The following is a 21,187-nucleotide window of genomic DNA, read 5'->3' on the forward strand; positions in this document are numbered from 1 at the left end:
TTACGTTTTTATTTATTGCTTACTGATAAAACTGTGTAAAAATGTGCCTTATGTAACAGAATTACAAACCAACTTTTTTTATGAAATGGTAAATATTAATATTTAAACGAGACACGCGCGCGTTGAGCAGGCAAAAACACAAACAAACAAAAACACAAACACACAGTCATGGAAGCAACAAAGTGGATAACGTAATTTAACTAGAAGCTTAGTAATTTAACAGTGAATGTTCGATTAAAAAAAAACTAAGAAAACAAGTGAAGAGGAAAAACACAAAACAGCAATTTAGTAGATAGAATAGAAGCAAATTTACTGTACAGAAGCAAAATATATCCCAACACGTATAGAAAGAAAGAAAGTGCTAATCGCCAAGTTTAGTGAGTAGAGCAACAAAAAAGCGTCATATTATGAGAACTGTAAAAATAGTATTTTTAAACCGAAACGGGACAAGCTGCAGGCAAAGGATGCAGCGAAGTGGGTCCAACAGAACCCACGACTTTTGTAATATATTAGAAAGATGAATTTAGAAGCAAGTCGGAGGGATTTTAGCAAGCCAATTTAGAAAAGAAACAAACTAACAAAAAAATGGAAATAAAAACTGCAAGCAATCTGCGCAAAAAGCTTAATTATACATATATTTTTAAGAGTTGCACGTAAGGGTGGGAAAGAGTGAGTGAAAGAGAGAAAGAGAGAATCAGTAGCGATAAATATATGATTGCCAATAAATCGTGGTTAGCGTCACACACAAAAACAACAAAAATCGTAAACTGTAGAGAGAGAAACTTTTAGACACGGGCAAACGTTTTGAATATTACATTTGTTATTTAATTTTTATATTTGTAGCTATTACTATATATTTACATAGATTTTATAAAAAAAATATCTAATAAACGGAAAAGATCTGAGAATTGAAAATTCATTGGTTTTTTACTGTTGAATATCCGAAAATTATTCCTTTTTCTTAAATCAGCCTCTTTCCACAAATATACTTAAGCTATAAAGGAACGTAATAAAATATGTTTTGTTCAGATTTTTTAGCATTACTTGTGAGAAGTTACTATCCTAAGCAGAGATGTGGACTACCTTTTAACAGCTGATAAATTCAAAGTTGGGAACAGAGTTTGCGGGTGCTTAAAGAATCGAGTACAGTTATCCCTCATATTCGGAACAGTTTACAGATCGGCCAATGTTCGAAAAATCATAGAAAATCGATAATTGAACATAATGACTTGTTTCTACCTGCATGTGAAAGCTTTTCTTGCGATCTTTCGATTGATGTATTGACCGGCTGTACATTTTTACGTTTTATATCAAGTTTTCAAAGAAAAACATTGACCCTTGAAATCCACAAATTCGGAACACTTTTTTCTTGCGGATTCGCAATTCGCAATTCGCAATTTTCAGTGTAAGAACGGGCCTTGACCGATCTTATGCACTAGGTTCCCGACGAACACGCACTGCCCTTACACCTACATCTCACCCTTGCTCTGAGTCAGTACGAGCAGCACGCTAGAACACGCTTTGAGTGTTCGTGCCAGGCATGCACACCTTCTTTTCCGGTTACGCATTTTAACTCGGCCGGGGTGGTACATTACGTAGGGTTTGATGTAAGTATAAGCGCCTAACCATTTAAAGTGTGCCTATCAACTTTCATTAAAGCAAAAACTGTTTTATTTTTAGTTTGAATTCAAAAACTAGTTGTTATTTTACTGTGTAATGTTTTCTCCTGAAACCTTTCTTAGTGTTGAGTCGTGTTTATCTGTTGCTATTTCTTTTGTCGCGGTGTTTTGTTACAATTTTTAGTCCTAAGCATGTTGTAAAAGTTTACCAAAAATACAATAATAATATTTGTGTTAATCCTTTAACCGCTTTAACCATTCCATAAATTGAGTAAGGGCTCAAACCTCACTTGTTTGAAAAAGGGTGAAGATTGAAAACAATTGACAGTAAAAGAGAATTTATTTTATAAAAATCAAGTATCAATAGTAAGAGAATGATGAGCGTCAATAGTAAGAGAATGATGAGCGTATTTTGAAGAATAAAAATGAGAAGCTAGATGTATTAGATGTAAAATTAGACAAAAGTTAATAAATAGAGATACAAAACAAGCTTAGATTATAGTAATGATAATTTATAGGACAGAAAAAGAATTATTCAAATAAATAAATTCGCAATAAAATCAAAAAAAGATTAGGCGAATGTTAAATAGACTTGATATTACTAGTACATTAAGGAAAAAAGTATATAAAAAACAAAACTAAGTTTGTTACAGCAGCATCAATTGATAGAAAAGAGTGGAAAGCTTTGAGAGATAAGAGAATCAAAAGTTAGTAAAATTAAAATCAAATGTTGGATATTAAATAGAAGAATCAGTGAAGAATTGGGAATCAGAAGAGCAAAATAAAAGAAGGAGATAGGTGGTAGCTGCGAATGAAGATAAGAGAAACCCCATTGTGCGATGTTTCAGGTACATCCACAGCAGTTGACTCAACATACTGCGAATCAAAACAATACCGTCTACAATCACAAATTACTTCCCTTTCCCACATTGTCGCGCCCCTTTCTTTTAGCCGTCTCGACTCTGACCCGCGGTGGTCAAAGGTTTACGATCCGTTTCCACAGGCCACCAGCTAGGTCATCATGAAAACCAAGCCAACGTGGAGGTAAGAAAATTGGACACTCGCAAGGAACCAGAGCTATACTGTTCTGATCAAGATAATTCGGATGATCTAACAGAACTACGGATGTAGTTAGTTACGCTCCTTCCAGGATGTTCCTTACGTGGACGTCAACCGAAGAGCACGCAACAAGGTCAGTGCCATTGCATGCTCTTAGGTATCAATCCTTGGCCTGCAAACACTTTTCTTGCGGATGTAAACAAACTTTGACTCTCTCCAGGAGTACATATTTTCTACAAAATAATGACTTCACACACTGTAACCAGTGAAGCTCAAGCTTAGTAATGTTTTATGAATGGTCTGATAACTTTTTTGTGAAAATATCTGTTAAATTCAGGTGTTCCACAATTGTGGGGGGCACAATAACATCCCACAGTTATGGAACAGGCAATTTGGAGGCAGTGTTTTGCAGCTCTGAATAAAATAGTCTCAAAATGCAGTTTTTGTTCAAAAAGAACTACTTTTGCTAGAGAATTTGTGTGTATTCCGAATTTGTGGGTTTTCCGAATATGTGGGATGACTGTATATCTACTAAAAGAAAAAAGTTAGAAACCCAAGCAGACGGAAAAAAACTTGGAAATAAACATTTTTGATGTTTGAAAATACTACTACAAGTTTTTTTTATTCATCGTTATGATTTTTTTGTTATTGGAATGTTATTGTAATAACAGACTAATAACATTTTTAGTTATTCTTCGAAACAAATTTTGTTATTTTTTTGTAATTTTAACAACTAATTCGATCATTCCAATAACAGGTGGAGGTATTCTTCCATAACAAAAAATGTTATTCCAAAGTTGTTTTGGCTTTTAAACAATATCAGACCAATAACAAATTTTGTTATGATAACATAAACTGTTATTAAACCCTTATGCAAAAATGGACTTTTCAATCCCGGGCAGACGGTAATAACAAAATTCATGCTATTTCAATAACAAATACTGTTAAAATAACAAAAAATGTTATGGAATATTCTTGCAAAATCCATTTTTGCATAAGAGTCTAATAACAGTTTATGTTATCATAACCAAATTTGTTATTGGTCAGATAATGGTTGAAAGTCAAAACAACTTGGGAATAACATTTTTTGTTATGGAAGAATAACTCCAACTGTTATTGGGATGATCGGATTAGTTGTTAAAATAACAAAAAAGAATAACAAATATTTGTTCGAAGAATAACGCAAAATGTTATTAGTCTGTTATTACAATAACAATCCAATAACAAAAAAATCATAACGGTGAATAACAAATCTTGTTATAAATAACATAAAATGTTATTGGCCTAGTATTTTTTCAAATAACAAAAAATGTTATTCCCACGTTATTTCCGTCTGCTCGGGAAGAAGATTCCATAACACTTTCTTTGCTATTATTTTGTTATTTTGTTATTACCAACTGCCCGAGAAATTACCTTCGAAATATCTAATAGATGGGGGATAGTTAGAGGAAAGGAGATTTTCTAATATTTAGAACTTTACAAAATTCAAAAATATATGATAAAATTCGTTCAAAGTTTAAACACTTTTCAAAATAACCTACCAATTTTCCATTGTTCTTCCTGTGAAGACTTTTTGAAAATGTAAGCGAGAATAATGAATAGCTGAGACTGGCAGTGTGCGTTCATCAGGGTAGGTAAACCATCACCATCGCACTATCATTGATGCATTTTTCGGTGCGTTCTTCGTCTCTTAAAATTTCTCTACTCTTTCGCAGCCGAGTGATGGCTTGCTATCGCGAATATCGAAAGCCCATCACATCGACGAGAAATACACTCTCGCTGGCTCCGATGGAACTATCGTTCCAACCGGAGAGGCACGCACACGAAATTGCTGTATACATACACTGGAGCTCACGCACACAAATGAACTCATTTCTACAGGGCTTACGGGCGAGAGAATTTCACGATTGCTCTTTCTCTTGCTTTTTGAGCGAGGGGACTGGCTGTGTGAGAGATTTTTTCCGTCTTGCGCATCGGTTTGTTCGTTGCTCGCTATTTCATCGGCGTCGTTTTCGCTTCGCTCTCTTGATGCAGTTTTGGGAGAACGCCGAAAATTTGATGATTTGAGCGAGGGATGATATCTAAAAGCCCTCGCCATCGGCGAGGAAACGAGAAAATACCATCCCTGGCGTTCATACAGTTTTAGGAAACTGTCAATCGCTTTTAAAATTTGCAGGGATCAATTCAAAACGGTCGTGTTGAATATATAAAAAAAAAATAATGATAGCCCAATAGTATGTTCGAGTTAAAAGAATTATTTGTTATTATTAGACAAAAATATTAAACGGTAAAACAGTTTTGAAAATCTTTGGATTGTCTTTAATTTTTTTAAACTTTATAAATTTTTTCAATATGATTGTTAAAATTTCCAGATTTTTTTTAAATTAAGAGTTTTTAAAATGCCTTATTATTTTAAATTTCCTGTTTACTGTAATTTTTTGTAAATTTCTTTACTTGTAAAATTTTCTGAAAATCGGTTTTTTATATAACGAATTCCCTAAAATTTTCGTATTTTTTTTAATTTTTAAATTTTCTGTTTTTTTTAAATGCTTAAGTTTTTTGATTTTATTTTTGAATTTTCCAACTTTTAACAAATTTAAAATTATCTTATTTGTTAAATTGATTGAATTCGTCGTTTTTTCTTTTTTTGTGATTAGTTTTCTTGAACTTTTCTATATTTTGTGTTGTTTGATTTCTTTATAATATCTTCTCCTTATTGCATTTACTGAATATATTATTTTTTTCTTTTCTCGAATTTCCTAAACTTCTCGAATTTCCTGAATATTTTTAAATTTGTTGAAATTCATGATTTTCAAAACTTTTTAAACTTCAAAATCTCTTAGTTTCCGAAAGAAAATTATAAAAAAATCTCAACTTTTTAAATCTGCTGAATTTTTGAATTTTTAGAGCTTTATAAATTTCCAAAATATTTTGTTTTTGTTTTCCATTTCTTGGGCTTCAACTTCGTTAATTCCAAGATTTTTTAAGATCGTCTTTTCAATTCTTGGAATTTTTAAATTTTTAAAGGAAAATTCAGATTCCTGAATATGTTCGTTATATTTTTTTATTTTTTTTGTGTTCTCTGAATTTCTTTGTTTTTGTTTCTTAAACATAAATTGAAATTTCCTAATCTTCTTGAATTTCTTTAATATCATCTAATTTCTTGAATTTCTTGCATTTCTTAAACATCTTGAATTCACTGAATATTTTATTTTGTTTTGATTATGAACTTCACTGCCGCTCGAAGCAAGTCCGTCCCATATGTATTTTTATCGATTTTAAGATAAACCCGACAAAAGTCTTGTTTTAACACCTACTTCAAGCCTATTAAATAAAAAAGTCATGTTTGTTCTAGAAATTCCAAAATAAAAATGACTTGTGTGCTGTCCCATATGCAAAATAAAGGCAAGTCAGTTCTTGTTTAGAAATGTCTCACAAATCGATAAAAAATGTGTATTTTTTTAAACAACTCACAGATTATGTCTCTAAGAGCCTGTTGAACTTAAAAATACTGTAGTTGTTGATATTTAATTAATATTCATAGATTTTTAAGAGTAATACTTGATACCCATTCTGCCTTTTTCCTCATGCAAGTGACAACCACGGTTAGAATATAAACTACATACCATTGTAACAATTTAAGAAAAAAATCAGTTATGTTCCTTATTGGTTGGTTGGTCCTGGTTCTGGATGAGGTTTATCTTCCAACGCAGATTTTAAGGGTCCATATGCTGAGACGTGCATTCATATATCTCCTCTCACGGCAGCGAAAGAAATTGACTGTCTTGTCCCGGGTAAAGTTTCATACTCAGGAATTTTACTAAAACTATTCGTCATATAAGATTAACCTGAAATCAACATACTTTTAGATATTTAATATAAAATATTTCAAAAATTACCACAACAAACCAACAAATGACAGGTAAATTTCTGTTGTAAATGTTTAAGCCTACCTTGATAACCTGACAGACTTGCCTTTATTGGTGGACAAATAAAGTCAGGTCAGTCCCAGCACGAAAATTTACCAAATTAACCTGTAAATTTTAGCTTTTTAAAGTTAAATTTGGGGTAGGTGTATTTTTTGAACCAGTATTGAATTAATTGTTGAAAACACTATTGAAAATTTGTTGATTAAAAATGTAAAAAAGGTGTAACATTTTTTGAGCTTCACATGGCGTTATCGCAGCACTCACTTTTTACATATGGGACGGACTAGATTCGAGCGGCAGTTCAGAAGTTTCTAGAATATCTTTTAAATTGTTTCTATTTTTTTTTATTTTTCATGAACTTCATAAGTTTCTTGAATGTCTTTTTAATTGGTTTTTTTTTATTTTTAAAATTTATATTTTTTTTTATTTTAGCTACTTTGTTGATTTTAAGAAAAATTTCAAAACTTCTTAAATCTTCGAATATCTTGATTTTTTTAAATTGATGTTTTGAATTCTTAGATCTTCTTAAATTTGTTGAATTTCTAGAATTCTTAAATTCTTTTAATATTTGAAGTTATAATTTTTTTTTGATGATTTGTTTCTATTTTCTCAAATGTAGCACCCGATTTGTGTGGAAGTTTGACAGTTCGCTCCAAATGAAACACATTGTGTACCACTAATTGCGTCGGTTACTCCACTTCTTGAAATACATGCTTTTTTTAATAGACAAATCCAGCAAAAGCTCCACGCTGCTTATTGATGGTGAGAGATTTGACAGCTCCCATACTAAATGTCTGGATTTTCATACTTTTTGTTAATTTTCTTTTAAAATAAAACACTTAACATATGAAAACTATATAGTTTTGGTGCCCAAAATTCCTGCTGAATCGAATGATGTACTTATCTCGATTGCAAATTTTTCGAACAGTTTTTATTTTGATATTATTCTAGACACATTTTGTGCACCTAATCAATCAATACTTTTATCATAAATAATCATTTTATTGCTTAAAAATTGAGTTTTCCTGAGCTCCCATATTAAAATACATGGAAGCTGTCATTTCTAACACCATTGGCCACCTAGCGGCCATTTCAAATTGGATTCGTCTATTCCTTCTTTAATTTTTTTAATTTCCTATTTTTTCAGAAGTTTTTTTTTATTTTTAAAAATTTATGAATTTTTGGACCATGATTTTCTTGAAATTCTTGGTTTTTTTTCGACTTCTGACAGCCTGGATATTTTGCCACCGGAAGCGACCAATTGGGACAATTCCACCAAAAGTAAGAATATTTGTATGATAAAATAGGGTGAACATGACTGCCCGAACGCACGAGTGTTTAAATGTCAGCAAACTTTTTCTTTTTAACAAAATTCTACTTGTTTCCTTAAATGCTGCAAAAGTTTGGCTGTTTATAAAACGGCTTAAATCTCATTTAGCTCATGTTTAGGTTTCGGGCTCAGTTCGTCCAACGAAAACAAGCCCCTGAATTAAAGGTCAATAGGTAATTATACAAAATGGCACCCTTTACTCAATGTAACCAAAAAAGCACGTGTGACAAGATTGCATTATCACTTGATTAAGATCAGTATTTCGAATCCAAAACTTTACGCGACACTTCTTTGCTTATTTTTTTTTGCAAAAGGATAAAATTTGCAATCGGATTTGACCTGAAATAATGAATGTAATCGGTCTTCAACATAGGATTGAATTCAGGTTTTTTTGAATGATACATATTTCTTCAAAGGAGAAATTTTAACGTTATAGATTTTTAAAGAATCTAAAGCTTCCTTGCCTTGGAATACACTGTAAACAAGCAAGATTTCGTTGAGTAAACTCATAATTACAGTTACAACAACACAACGTCGACAAAACATCTCTGTTTACATTTACTGAAAAAAGATGCAACTTACCTCTTAGGTTTGCACACAATAAGGAACTTTTCGAAACAACACACTTAGTACACGAAAGTATTTTTTTGTGCTAATAAGTTACTAACTAAAAATCTAACTTACAAAACATTACAAAGCACATGATTAAACAATAGTTATTCTCTCTATTCGTCCAACTTCCAACCGAAACAAACCTCACCGCTATGGTAACAATACTGGCTGCGTCCGTCCGTCCGTTACACAGATTCATAGAAAGACCCATGCAGCAAAAGTGTCAGGAGTGCAATGACTGTCATACTGCTGCGATGATTTTTAAGGAGCATCAGCTGTCAAGAAAACATGAAACAGCAAAACACTGGAGCGCTGGAATAATAACAAGCGAAATAAACTCTTCCAAAACATTCCTACCACCTTGCAGTGGGGGACCTTGAGTCAGTCAGTGTCTATGGTCAAGGTGTTTCGGTTCGCGTTTTTAAAGTTCTGAAAGTGGTGCGGAAGTTTTGATGTAATATTTTTTTAACTACGAATCTCAGTCCAAATTTAGCATTATTCATAAGGAATATTTTGTGTACAAGGCTTGTCAAAAGGGTTAAAAACATTGATTAAATAAATAAACCCACGGATTTCATAACCACATGTCATGAGTCAGCAAAAGGGTGAATATGATACCATTGATTCAGCAGATTTATTAATACGTGGTCGGAGAACCTAACAAATTGTCTCAGTCATGCATTTAATGAAGGAAAACTCTACTATTTCAACCAATAATAAACATCATCAACATCACGTTACGGTATTAAATATTAAAAATCAGATCAGATCTCAAGAAGCCCTACAATTCGGCTCTAGAAATGAACTTTTTCAGTAAAATCGTCGTAGACCCACCCTGATGTGTGTGGTTCGACTCAAAATCGAAAACGTCGACTCAAAATCGAAAACGTGGGTGTATTTTTTTTATGTATTTTGTCATAAGTACAGGTAAAATTACATAAAAAGAGGAATTCCGTAAAATGTTATCCTTTAAGGTGAGCTTTTTTTTCAGCGTAAATTTCAATCAAAGAAACCAATTGGGTCCCAAAATTAAGCTTAAATTGGTAGTATTATTGTTTACAACGTTGAAGATTATTTTTCTGAATACAATAACCCTTTGTACGACCGCATAGGATCTAAAATGATTTTTTTATCGATTCAAAAAAAAATCGAAGCCCTTCTTGACAGAAAGCATCCTACTTGACAGCTCGTTCCAAGGGGACCATAGTTGACCCATCTTAAGATGTTGTCTTGTCAAAAAAGTGATCAGAAATGTTTTTTAATCGTGTTTTTTACCGTTGTACATAAAATTTGTACATAAAAGCCCATATTTTCGGACACTATGAGCCAGTGTGGATTTGTTACGAAGCAGTCTGTTCTGCTGACAGTGAGTGTTAGCTTTTTTTCAAAAAGCACGATAGACTGCTGCCTTTATAGCAAATTTTCTGAACCTTAGAAAAAATCAGAAATGGTCACAAACTTTTTTTAAAAATTGAATAACTTCAAACAGAGCGTAATTATATATAAACCGAACAGTACATTTAATTGAACAAAATCTTGTTGAGTTTGTTCATTTATTATTTTTTCAGAGCAATTTCAAAAAATAGTTCCAAAAATTTAGGAAAATGTATATTTCCGCTTGAATTTCGGGAATTCCTGGGAAGTTTAGAAATTTCCCGGGAAACGGGAAATATTTTTTTTTTCAGGAAATACCCGGAATTTTTTCCCGGGACGGGAAATTGGACGCTCTAACTTCAAATATTACGCTGAAATCGAATTTACAGTGACTATACCTTGAAAACGAAACAATTTATGAAAATATCTGATTAATTAAAAAAATTAGGTCAAAAGATTGTACATATGTATGAATTTTTTTTCCCAGAAATCACTATATCACACAGCAAAATATTTGACGATATTTCTCTATGACTTTAAAGTGAGTAGTTTTTGTCCCCTAAAACACATAAAAATTTCAAAAAATAAACAGATATTGGGAAAATAAGCTTTTGTGAAAAAATGGCAACCGTCCATACAAAAATGATTTATAAAAATACTAAAATTTAATCTTTGGAAGGAATTTTTTGATCGATTTGGTGACTTCGGAAAAATTGTAGGAATTGATAAGGACTACACCGAAAAAAAATGATACATGGTATTTTTTTGTGATTTAAAATTTAGCTTTTTGTTATTAAAACTTGATTTGCAAAAAATCACTATTTTTATTTTGTATATATGTTTTATGGGCCATAAAATGCCAACTATTCTGAAATTTCCAGGTTGTGCAAAAATCTTTGACCGAGTTATAAATTTTGGAATCAATCCAGATTTTTTTGGAAAATCGAAATTTTTAACTGAATTTTTCGATGTAAATTTGAATTTGCAATCAAAAAGTACCATAGTGAAATTTTGATAAAGTGCACCGTTTTCAAGTTAAAGCAATTCTTAGGTAACTTTTATGAAAATTGTAGCAGTTTTTAATTTTTTTAAATCAGTGCACATGTTTGCCCACTTTTGAAAAAATATTTTCTCAGTCGATATCTCAGCAACTATAGGTCCGATTTACAATGTTAAAATATGAAAAATTCGTGAAATTTTCCGATCTTTTCGAAAAAAATACATTCAAAATTTTTGAACCAAGACTAATATTTTAAAAGGGCGTAACATTGAATATTTGGCCCTTTTGAAATGTTAGTTTCGATTTAAAAATTTGGAAATATTGTTTTCGAAAAGATCGGAAAATTTCACGAATGTTTCATATTTTAATATTGTAAATCGGACCATTGGTTGCTGAGGTATCGACGTTAGAAAATGATGGGTTGTTTGGGTAAGACTTAGATAACATAAATTTTCATGTTTTTAAAGCTTTGCATGGCAATATCTCAGCAACTTAGAGAATTTTTTCAGCTACTCAAAAATATTTTTTTCAAAAGTGTGCAAAAATGTGTACTAATTTAAAAACATGAAAAAACTGCGACTATTTTCTAAAAAGTTACCTAAGAATGGCTTTAACTTGAAAACGGTGCCTCTTACCAAAATTTCACTTCCAGTACTTTTTGATTGCAAATTTGATTTTACAACAAAAATGAAGTTGAAAATTTTTTGCGACCAATATTTTGATTTTTTTTAAGAAATCAGTATTGATTAAAAAAATTATAACTCGGTCAAAGATTTTTTGCACAACCTGGAAATTTCTGAAATGTTGGCATTTGATCAAGTCAAGTTTGATCAAGTTTGAGTGACAAAGAGTTAAATAAAAAATCACCTATTTTTTACCGTGTTTTATTTTTTTCAGTGTAGTCCGTATCTATACCTACAGTTTTGCCCAAAACAACAAATCGGTTAAAAAATTCATTCAAAAGATACAGATTTTTGAATTTTCATACATCGTTTTTGTATGACCAGCTGCCAAATTTGTATGGAAAATTAAATGAATAAACTAATGATGCAAAATGGCTTCTTTGGGCAAACCGAAGGCACCAAAAAAGTTTCAGTCGGATTAAAAAATACAAAAAAATAAAAAAAAAATAATACTGATTTCGTAGAGAATTGCTCTAGTTGAAGTTTCAGTTGACAAAATTGCCGGATTAAACTTTTTTGGTGCCTTCGGTATACCCAAAGAATCCATTTAGCTTCATTAGTTTTTCCATATAATTTTCCATACAAATTTGGCAGCCGTCCATACAAAAATAATACACTCAACCCCCGGTGGTTGGTCACTGTTTCGTTTGACACTTTTTTAGTTTGTACCCCGTTGGTTGGTCAAAGTCAAACTAAAAAGTGACGAACTGTCACTTTTTACACAGCGCTCACGCACACTATCAAAACAAACGTTTGGTAGTGTGTGTGAACTTCGTGTAAAAGGGGTGTCAAACTAAAACGTGACCCCGTTCGTTTGACAACAGTTGGTGTCAAACCATCGGGGTTTGAGTGTATATAAAAATTAAAAATCAGTATCTTTTGAAGGAATTTTTTGATCGATCCGGCAAAGTTGTAGATAATATTTTTTGGTGATTTTTAATTTCGCTTTTTGTTACTAAAACTTGATTTGCAAAAATCACTATTTTTATTATACATAAAATGCCAACGTTTCAGAAATTTCCAGAATGTTCAAAAAATCTTCGACCGAGTTATAAACTTTTGAATCAATACTGATTTTTTCAAAAAATCGAAATTTTGGTCGCAAAAAGTTTTCAACTTCATTTTTGATGTAAAATCGAATTTGCAATTAAAAAGTACTTATGTGAAATTTTGATAAAGTGCATCGTCTTTAGGTTATAGCCATTTTTAGGTATTTTTTTTTTGAAAATAGTCGCAGTTATTAATTTTTTAAATTAGATATTGCCATGCAAAGATATTAAAACAGGAAAATTGAGGTTTTCAAAGTTTCACCCAAACAATCCACCATTTTCTAATGTCGATATCTCAGCATCTAATGGTCCGATTTACAATGTTAAAATATGAAATTCACTGACGTGAACAGGATACACACTTTGTATACAAACTCGTTTTGACCGCTACAAAATTGTTTTGATTTACTTATAACTTTTGACGGTGTTGTCAGATTTCAAATACTCACTTCCATTTGAAAATATTACGGTAATTATGTTGAAAAGCATTTGTACACATAACGACAAAGTACGAAATAACGTAATCACTTGGGGGAAATATGTCTATTTTTATCACATATCTATTTTTGGTCTTCACAAGAACTTTCACCATGATATTAGTTGAAATAACGGAATGTCAGTTCAACTCTAATATCTGTCAGTCGAAGTGACTGTCTTAATAAAAAGCAAAATTGTGATTAAAAAAAAAAAAGATTTCATAAACATACCTTAAAATTCACCAAGCTGATGGAGAAGCTACGCTAGTCGCTGCTAGTAGACTGTGAGAGTAAAAATATGTCTTTTTTATGCTGACCGCACCTTGGGCCAAACATTCTCTCGCTCTCTCTCTAAGCCGGTTGACAGAATAGGGTTGGTTACCACACTTTATAAAATTATGTTTTATTATTAATTTAGTTTTTTTAGTTGATTATTACATTTCCAAATTATTATTTTTTTGGTCAATGATCAAGTTAGCATTGGTTTTGTCAAAGGTCACGATTTTCCTAATATTTGGCCTTGTTTAGCCCCTTTCAAAATCACGGTTAAGCAGCCGTTGGCGCCGTAATTAGCAAAAAACGGTTGGCGCCCCCCTTCGGCTCATCAGTAAATTTTCTCCCGAGTTTTCCGCCCAAGCCAGATGAATTTTCCGCGAGAATTATTTGAGCAGTGTTGTGGCCCCAGGTGCCGCGTCCTCGTGTGAGAAAACTTGGTGAGCCAGAGTTCAGTATTCTTGTTGTCCGTGAATGAAGCAAGAGACACGGCATAAACGGCTGCACTTTTGGCGCAAGAAATGAGACTAAGTTCATGTTACTAGAAGGAGGAGAGCGTTTAGTCAGTTGGGTTCGTTTGAGCAATCAGGACGTGGCGAGGGAAAAATTCTGATTGAAATTGAGATAGAAACATTTCCAATTCGCAAATCGCGATAATCTGCTGAATCAGAGTGGTACAAAGATCACCGGCGGCGTGACTCAGCCTGAAGCGGCGACGAAAGTGATATAATCCGTGAAAAAAACTGTGATTTTTTCGTCGCCCCGACATTGTGTTACATTATCGTGAATTATTAGCCATTGAAACGTGAAGAAGAGAACGCGGTGAATTGCAGACGAAACAAAACAAAAATTAAAAAAAAGAAGCAAAAATGGATGAGAGCAGCGAAGTTGTGTTGTACATCTACGACTTGACCCAGGGTATGGCCGCAATGATGTCTCAGATGCTGCTAGGTAAGTTGGATCCCAACGGACGGCGTTGAGCTAAATTTGAACATTTGCCCGAGGACATAAAGTGCAAAACATAAACATGCATCAGGTGCAGAATGGTGCTGGCTTTTTTGGTTGTGATTATGTAAAGTTTGGTCCAGGCCATTCTGAAGAGATAGTTTTTGTTCAAATTTCTTTTACCCAGTTTAAACATTTAAGCGAGATTAACTAACAATCTAAAAAGATTAATTTGAGATCTCTGTCCTCTTTATCAGTTTAATCTGAGTTTTGTCTAAGTTTTCCTAATTCTGATTAATGTTTATTTTCTATCGCGAAATCATGAATTTATTTACATTCGTAGTTTAAAAAATATCTTCTAATTTGTATTTTATCTATTGAATCAATGTTCACACAAAAAGCGCATATTGAAAATAAACCACTCCTGATCAAGCTCAAAATTTTCGAAAGGATCGGAAAATTTCACGAATGTTTCATATTTTAACATTGTAAATCGGACCATTAGTTGCTGAGATATCGACATTAGAAAATGGTGTGTTGTTTGGGTGGGATTTAGAAAACATAAATTTTCCTGTTTTTAAACCTTTGCATGGCAATATCTCAGCAACTAAGGATCGTATCAACAAAGTTCAAAAGCGCAAAATATTGAATTTTCTCAGCTTTTCAAAAATATGTTTTTCAAGGGTGGGCAAACATGTGCACTAATTTTAAAAAATGAAAAACTGCGACTATTTTTAAAAAAGTCACCTAAAAATGGATTTAACTTGAAAACGGTGCACTTTATCAAAATTTCACTACAGTAGTTTTTGATTGCAAATTTGATTTAACATCGAAAAATGAGGTTGAAAAATTTTTGCGACCAATTTTTTAATTTTTTGAAAAAATCAGTATTGATTTAAGAATTCAAAACTCGGTCAAAGATTTTTGGCACAACCTGGAAATTTCTGAAAAGTTGGCATTTCATGTCCTCTAAAACAAAAATTAAAAAAAAATAGTGTTTTTTTGCAAACCAATTTTTACTGAAAAAAAGTTAAATAAAAAATCACCAAAATTTTTTTACCGTGTATCATTTTGTTTCCAGTGTAGTCCATATCCATACCTAAAACTTTGCCCAAGACACCAAATCGATCAAAAAATTCCTTCAAAAGATACAGATTTTTGAATTTTTATACATCATTTTTGTATATTCCAAATTTTCACAAAACTACGTCTTTTCAAAAAAATACTCAAAATTTCAATTTTCACAATATGGGTATCAAACGATCGGGATTTTTTCATACATTTCGAATGTAATAACAACATTTTTAGAAAATACTCAAAATTTTCACAAAACTACGTATTGTTGAAAAAAATACTCAAAATTTCCGTTTTTACAATGTTAATTTCAAACAATTAGGATTTTTCATACATTTCCAATGTAATAACAACATTTTTTTTAAATACTCCAAATTTTCACAAAACTACGTATTTTCGAAAAAAAATACTCAAAATTTCCGTTTTTACAATGTGAGTATCAAACGATCAGGATGTTTTCATACAATTCTAATTTAATACAGTCGACTCTCTGGCTGTCGATCTTCTCGATATCAATATTGCTCCATCTATCGATGAATTCTTCAGTCCCTTCAAACTGCATACTTCGATTGATTTTATTCCTCGATATTCTCTCTTGCTTGAAGGATCTCTTCCTCGACGGTCCCTTGGATTCTGTTTGCTTTAAAAATCTCTTCCGGTTGTCAATATTGTCACTATCTCATGGCTTGCATAGACATTTTTCTTTACGAAACGAAGCTTTGAAGGGTGTTTGACATTAGTTTGTTTTTGTTTGCTGGACGTTGCCATGATTCTCTCCCATAGCTGGGTACCAAGAAAAACATATTTTCAATCGAGTCTTCATTTTGCATCGTTCTGTAAACTGATGATTCTCTTCCTCGACGGTCCTTTGGATATTGACAACCAGAGAGTTGACTGTAACAATATTCTTTGAAAATACTCAAAATTTTCACAAAACTACGTATTTTTGAAAAAAAATACTCAAAATTTCCGTTTTTACAATCTATGTATGTATGTATGGGTATCAAACAATCGGGATTTTTTCATACATTTCAAAAGTTATAAAAAAATGAAAATACTCAAAATTTTCACAAAACTATGTTTTTTGAAAAAAAAAAAAATGATTTGATTATTTGATACCCATAATTTAAAAACTGAAATTTTGAAAAGTTTTACAAAAATACGTAGTTTTGGGAAAATTTTGATTATTTTAAAAAATATTGTTATTACATTCGAAATGTATGAAAAAATCCCGATCGTTTGAAATCCACTTCGTAAAAACGGAAATTTTGAGTATTTTTTTCGAAATTGTAAAAACGGAAATTTTGAGCATTTTTTTCGAAAATACGTAGTTTTGTGAAAATTTGGAGTATTTTCAAAGAATTTTGTTATTATATTCAACATTTTTGAGTAATTCCCGATCGTTCGATACCTACATTGTAAAAATGGAAATTTTGATTATTTTTTCGAAAATACGTAGTTTTGTAAAAATTTTGAGTATTTTCTAAAATTGTTGTTATTACATTCGAAATTTATGAAAAACTCCCGATCGTTTGATACCCATATTGTTAAAATTGAAATTTTGAGTACTTTTTTTCGAAAAAACGTAGTTTTGTGAAAATTTGGAGTATTTTCTAAAAATGTTGTTAATACATCCGAAATGTATGAATAAAACCTGATTATTTGATACCCATATTGCAATAACAATATATATTTGGATTCTTCGAAATACAGGAAAAATACGTATTTTTGTGAAAATTTTCATGAAATAATAATTTTAATGGATAACTGACATCATCCCCATTCCTAAACACTATATTTTTTTGATGTTTGCATGATTTTTCAAACGATTAAAGCCAATGTCTCCCATATAGCCAAAATCCCATAAGCTCTGTGTTTCAGTTAAGCACTGGGTCGTGCTTAACCGAGGCAGCTGAACGGTGCAAAACCGGGGCAGTGCAAAACCAAGGCATGACTGTAATTTGATTTATTTTTTTGTAGATTTTTTGATTAAAAATTGTTTTCAAGGTGTGGTGTGATGTGTTCTTTTTTAATTTTATGATTTGATCTCAGCATTGTGTTTTTTTTTTACAAAATTTCAGAATTCCATTTCAATTTTGGTTTGGGTTTGTTTTAGTGTGTGGGGTATTCAATTTTTAAGATGATTATTGAATAATTACTTGGGCTACATTAAGATTTCATGGTATTCTTAAAACTGTTTGTGGAGTATCCATAAACCATTTGGACACCTTTGGGGGGCGGGGGATCGATTTGTCCACGAGGGGGCGTCGGGAGTGTCCTGGTGGTTTTTAAATGGTCCCTTGAAATAAAGACGAAAAACTTTGTTTTCAAAGAACTAGTGAAGAGGATAAATTTTGTGAAAAAATGCAGCACTCCAAGCCAGAAAATAATTACTTTAAGTAAAGTAGTAAAAGCTGATTTTTTTTTAGAATTTTACAGGATTTTTGTAAGCTTAATTTTCCGTAACGTTTCTAAATTTTACTTTAAACTTTAATATCAGAATATCATTATTTTTTCATAGACAAACTTCTTTAAAAATCAATAAGTCAATAATTCAATGGTCAATTTGATTGATGGGAAACTCACCACGGCAATTTTAAATTCACCACCGCTTATTTGCACGTGTTTGACAACTGTATGCACTCATACTGTCAAAGACCTCGAGCGATGTGAATTTTCACAAACAGATGACCCACTAGAGTCATGGTGTCGATGATTCTTGGTAAAAATGTTCAAAAGTTTACATCTTTTTGTCTTTGTTTTGATATCTTTTATGATTTTATTTTACCTGTTTTCTTTTGTGCTTGATTTTCGTAGAGACATTGCCTCGAAATTATGAAGTTGAATAACATTGTTTTATTAAAAAATATCGTTACAAATGTCGAATTCAGTTTGAGGCTTTTAAAGTAATCGTTGAAATTGAAAACAATCCTTAGTGATATTTTTTTGAAAACATTCTTTTGTTTTAATTTAAGTCACCTCAAACATTCACTTAAATTAATTTTGATAATTCTATTGGGGATCACAGACGTAAAACCTTACAAAAATAAAATTGTTCAAAGTTGAAAGATAAAAACAAGGTTGTTTGAAAAAAATTATTTGAGTTTGCTTCATTTTTTGCGATAAACGTGTTTACAAACGAGATCATTCCTGAACTCTCCGTCCACGTGCCGTTCAGACAACAAGGAAATTATATTTTTGTTTGACCAACCAAAGTGACCACCCATACTGTTCGTGTACTAACTGCAGTTAATACAACGCAAAAGCCCCAAACGTGTTCCCACACACAGCTCTGAAGTCTCACCGAATGTTTCCCGGTTTTTTTTTTCTCAATTTTCCAGGTCGTCAAATCGAAGGAATTTGGCACACGGCGGTCGTCGTGTTTGGCCGGGAGTACTTCTTCGGCTCACAGGGCATCACCAGCTGCGCACCGGTAAGTAAATTTAACTGCAAAATTTGGTAATGGGAAATTTTCCGGAAAAAAATAAATGTAAAAAATAATGTAATTTGCATATTGAAAGTGTGAATTTATAACAAAAAGTTTTTTTTCGAAATTTAAATTTCGTCAACAGTAAAATGTTGAAATCAGTACCTTTTTTCACTGTGTAACTCCAAAACGACGCAAATTTGAACGTCTAGCCTAGGTGTTTTCAGGCAATTAATCATGCAACATTTTGTCGACACGGTTGGCTGCCGGATAAAAATACGACAGAGTTTAATTGATGGGGAATTTTGCGTGGAAAAATTGGTGTTCGTGGCAATGTTTAGTAAATGTTGTGATTTTTCAAATTGAAGTAGAGTTCATTTGACATGAATTTGCAGTTCAAATTATAACGTATCAAAATCAACCCTCCGGAATGCAAATCAAGCCAGTGTCATTTTCCCGCCACCAAGAACGGGAGGAATTTCGGGAAAATTGCACGTATTTACGTAAATGCTACCCACGCGGCGTAGAAGAGAGAGAGAGAGGTTCGTTAGGGGAAATGACTCTCTCAAATCACAGTGGAATAGCCGCTGGCAGTGATGCCAGCAGCAGCAATAGTGGGCGTTCAAAGTGTGTTTCATCGGGGACCCAAATAGACCGTTAGCCAGAATAACAAGAATAAAGATGATACTTGTCACGTGGTGATTTGATTGTGGAAAACAAGATGGTTAACAATATGTGTCTTTGAGTAAGATTGTGACACTTATAATACAAAACAGTCAAGTGAAACGCTCTGAAAATTTTCTATAAATGTGTTTATTACTTTGAAGATTGATCATCTAGTCGCTGAAATCCGCCACAAACAAAATGTGTTTTTTCGTTTAAAAGGGGCCTAGTTTTTATCTAAAACCCTTTTCAAAAGTTAGCCTTGAGTTTAAAATTCTGACACAATTTAATTTGGTAAGGTCAAAAATTTCACAAAGGTTTCACAATTTGACATTGAATATCGGATCAAAAGTTGCTGAAATATCGGCATTTCGTCGGCATTTGATCGTTTTATCTTGTTGCACGTCGATTTTTGACAAAATTTAGTTTAGGACGCCATTTTGGCAGCTTTCGATGCCTCGCCTTTTGAAATTCACGGATCCCCAAAGCTCGGTTTCAATCCTAAGATATTTAACAAAACCTGGAAAAACTCCGTGCATTGTTGTCACTCTTCATATGGAAGAAGTTTTGATCTTATCGTGCTATCTTAACACACCCTGAAAATTGCTGTAAGTGCGACAACTGGCCAAAGGGATTTCAAGTCAGAACGCGTTTGACACACGTACAACAGGGTGGTTCACGGATATATGAAAAAGACAAAAGTGTTCAATTTCGTTTGCATCAACCGGAATTTTTAAGTTCTTTGACCCCAGAAGCTACCCTGAAAATTTGAGCTTATTTGGTTAAGGTTTAGTTGCTCCAGTTTTGATCGGAAGTTAGAATGGAATTTCAATAAATTTAATTGATTTATTTTTCACTTTTTAACTCTTCTTCTAGAAAGTTTTCCTTTACCCGATAAAATATTATCTATCTAAAAGATTTCTTATAGGTTTTGATCCGGGGAACAGCTTAGTAGAACATCGCAAAGCGCTAAGAATTGATCCCGAAAAGATACAGATTAATTTTTTGAGTCAGTTTTGAATTTTTGCCGAAAAAAGTAAACTCCAAAAAAACATCCTGAATCTTTTCGGGAACAATTCCTAGCACTTTGCGATGTTCTACTAAGTTGTTCCCCGGATCAAAACCTATAAGAAACTTAAGAATAGGAAAATTTGAAAGGATTTTGGAGAATTTTCTATAAGAAGATGTAAAAAGTTACAAATCTCCATAGTAAATTGATTAATGTTCCATACTAACTTCAGATCAAAACTGGAGCAACTAAACCATAACCAAATAAGCTCAAATTTTCAGGCTAGCTTCTGGGGTCATTGTAGGGTAGAGTAGTCATCAATGAGACACGGGGAACAATGATAAAATGGCTCTCACAAGTCGTAGTTTCAACCAATCAGGCTCATATTTGGGGAAAAGGTGTATCTACTGGATACACGTCTGCTATAATAGTGGTTTTGGTTATGGACGCTCCCTTGAAAAGTTATTCATAAATGTTTGATTCTGGGGTCTAAAAGTAAATTATGGACATAAAATATTTTTTCGCTCGTAGGCTGCCATTTACACCAAAACTAATATTTCTTCAAATTTCTTTCGACGTTCTATAGGGATTGAGTTGGGCTACAATGTCCTTTCATTAGGTTTGACCAAAATTAAGAATATACCCAGAATCCAGGGCTGTCTCAT

General features: G+C 32.4%; 1 protein-coding gene across 1 annotated transcript in view; it reads left to right on the top strand.

Annotated features, from left to right (window-relative positions):
• The first annotated feature begins 8,850 nt into the window (after nucleotides 1-8,850).
• Nucleotides 8,851-21,187, top strand: part of LOC6052936 — a 33,471-nt gene continuing 21,134 nt past the window's right edge. The window contains 3 exon segments of the mRNA XM_038266873.1: nucleotides 8,851-9,003; nucleotides 14,200-14,355; nucleotides 18,765-18,856. Coding sequence (XP_038122801.1) covers nucleotides 14,274-14,355; nucleotides 18,765-18,856 — 174 coding nt within the window. The 5' untranslated portion in view covers nucleotides 8,851-9,003; nucleotides 14,200-14,273.

This window comes from Culex quinquefasciatus, chromosome 1, assembly GCF_015732765.1.
Source record: "Culex quinquefasciatus strain JHB chromosome 1, VPISU_Cqui_1.0_pri_paternal, whole genome shotgun sequence".
NCBI classification, from domain to species: Eukaryota; Metazoa; Arthropoda; class Insecta; order Diptera; family Culicidae; genus Culex; species Culex quinquefasciatus.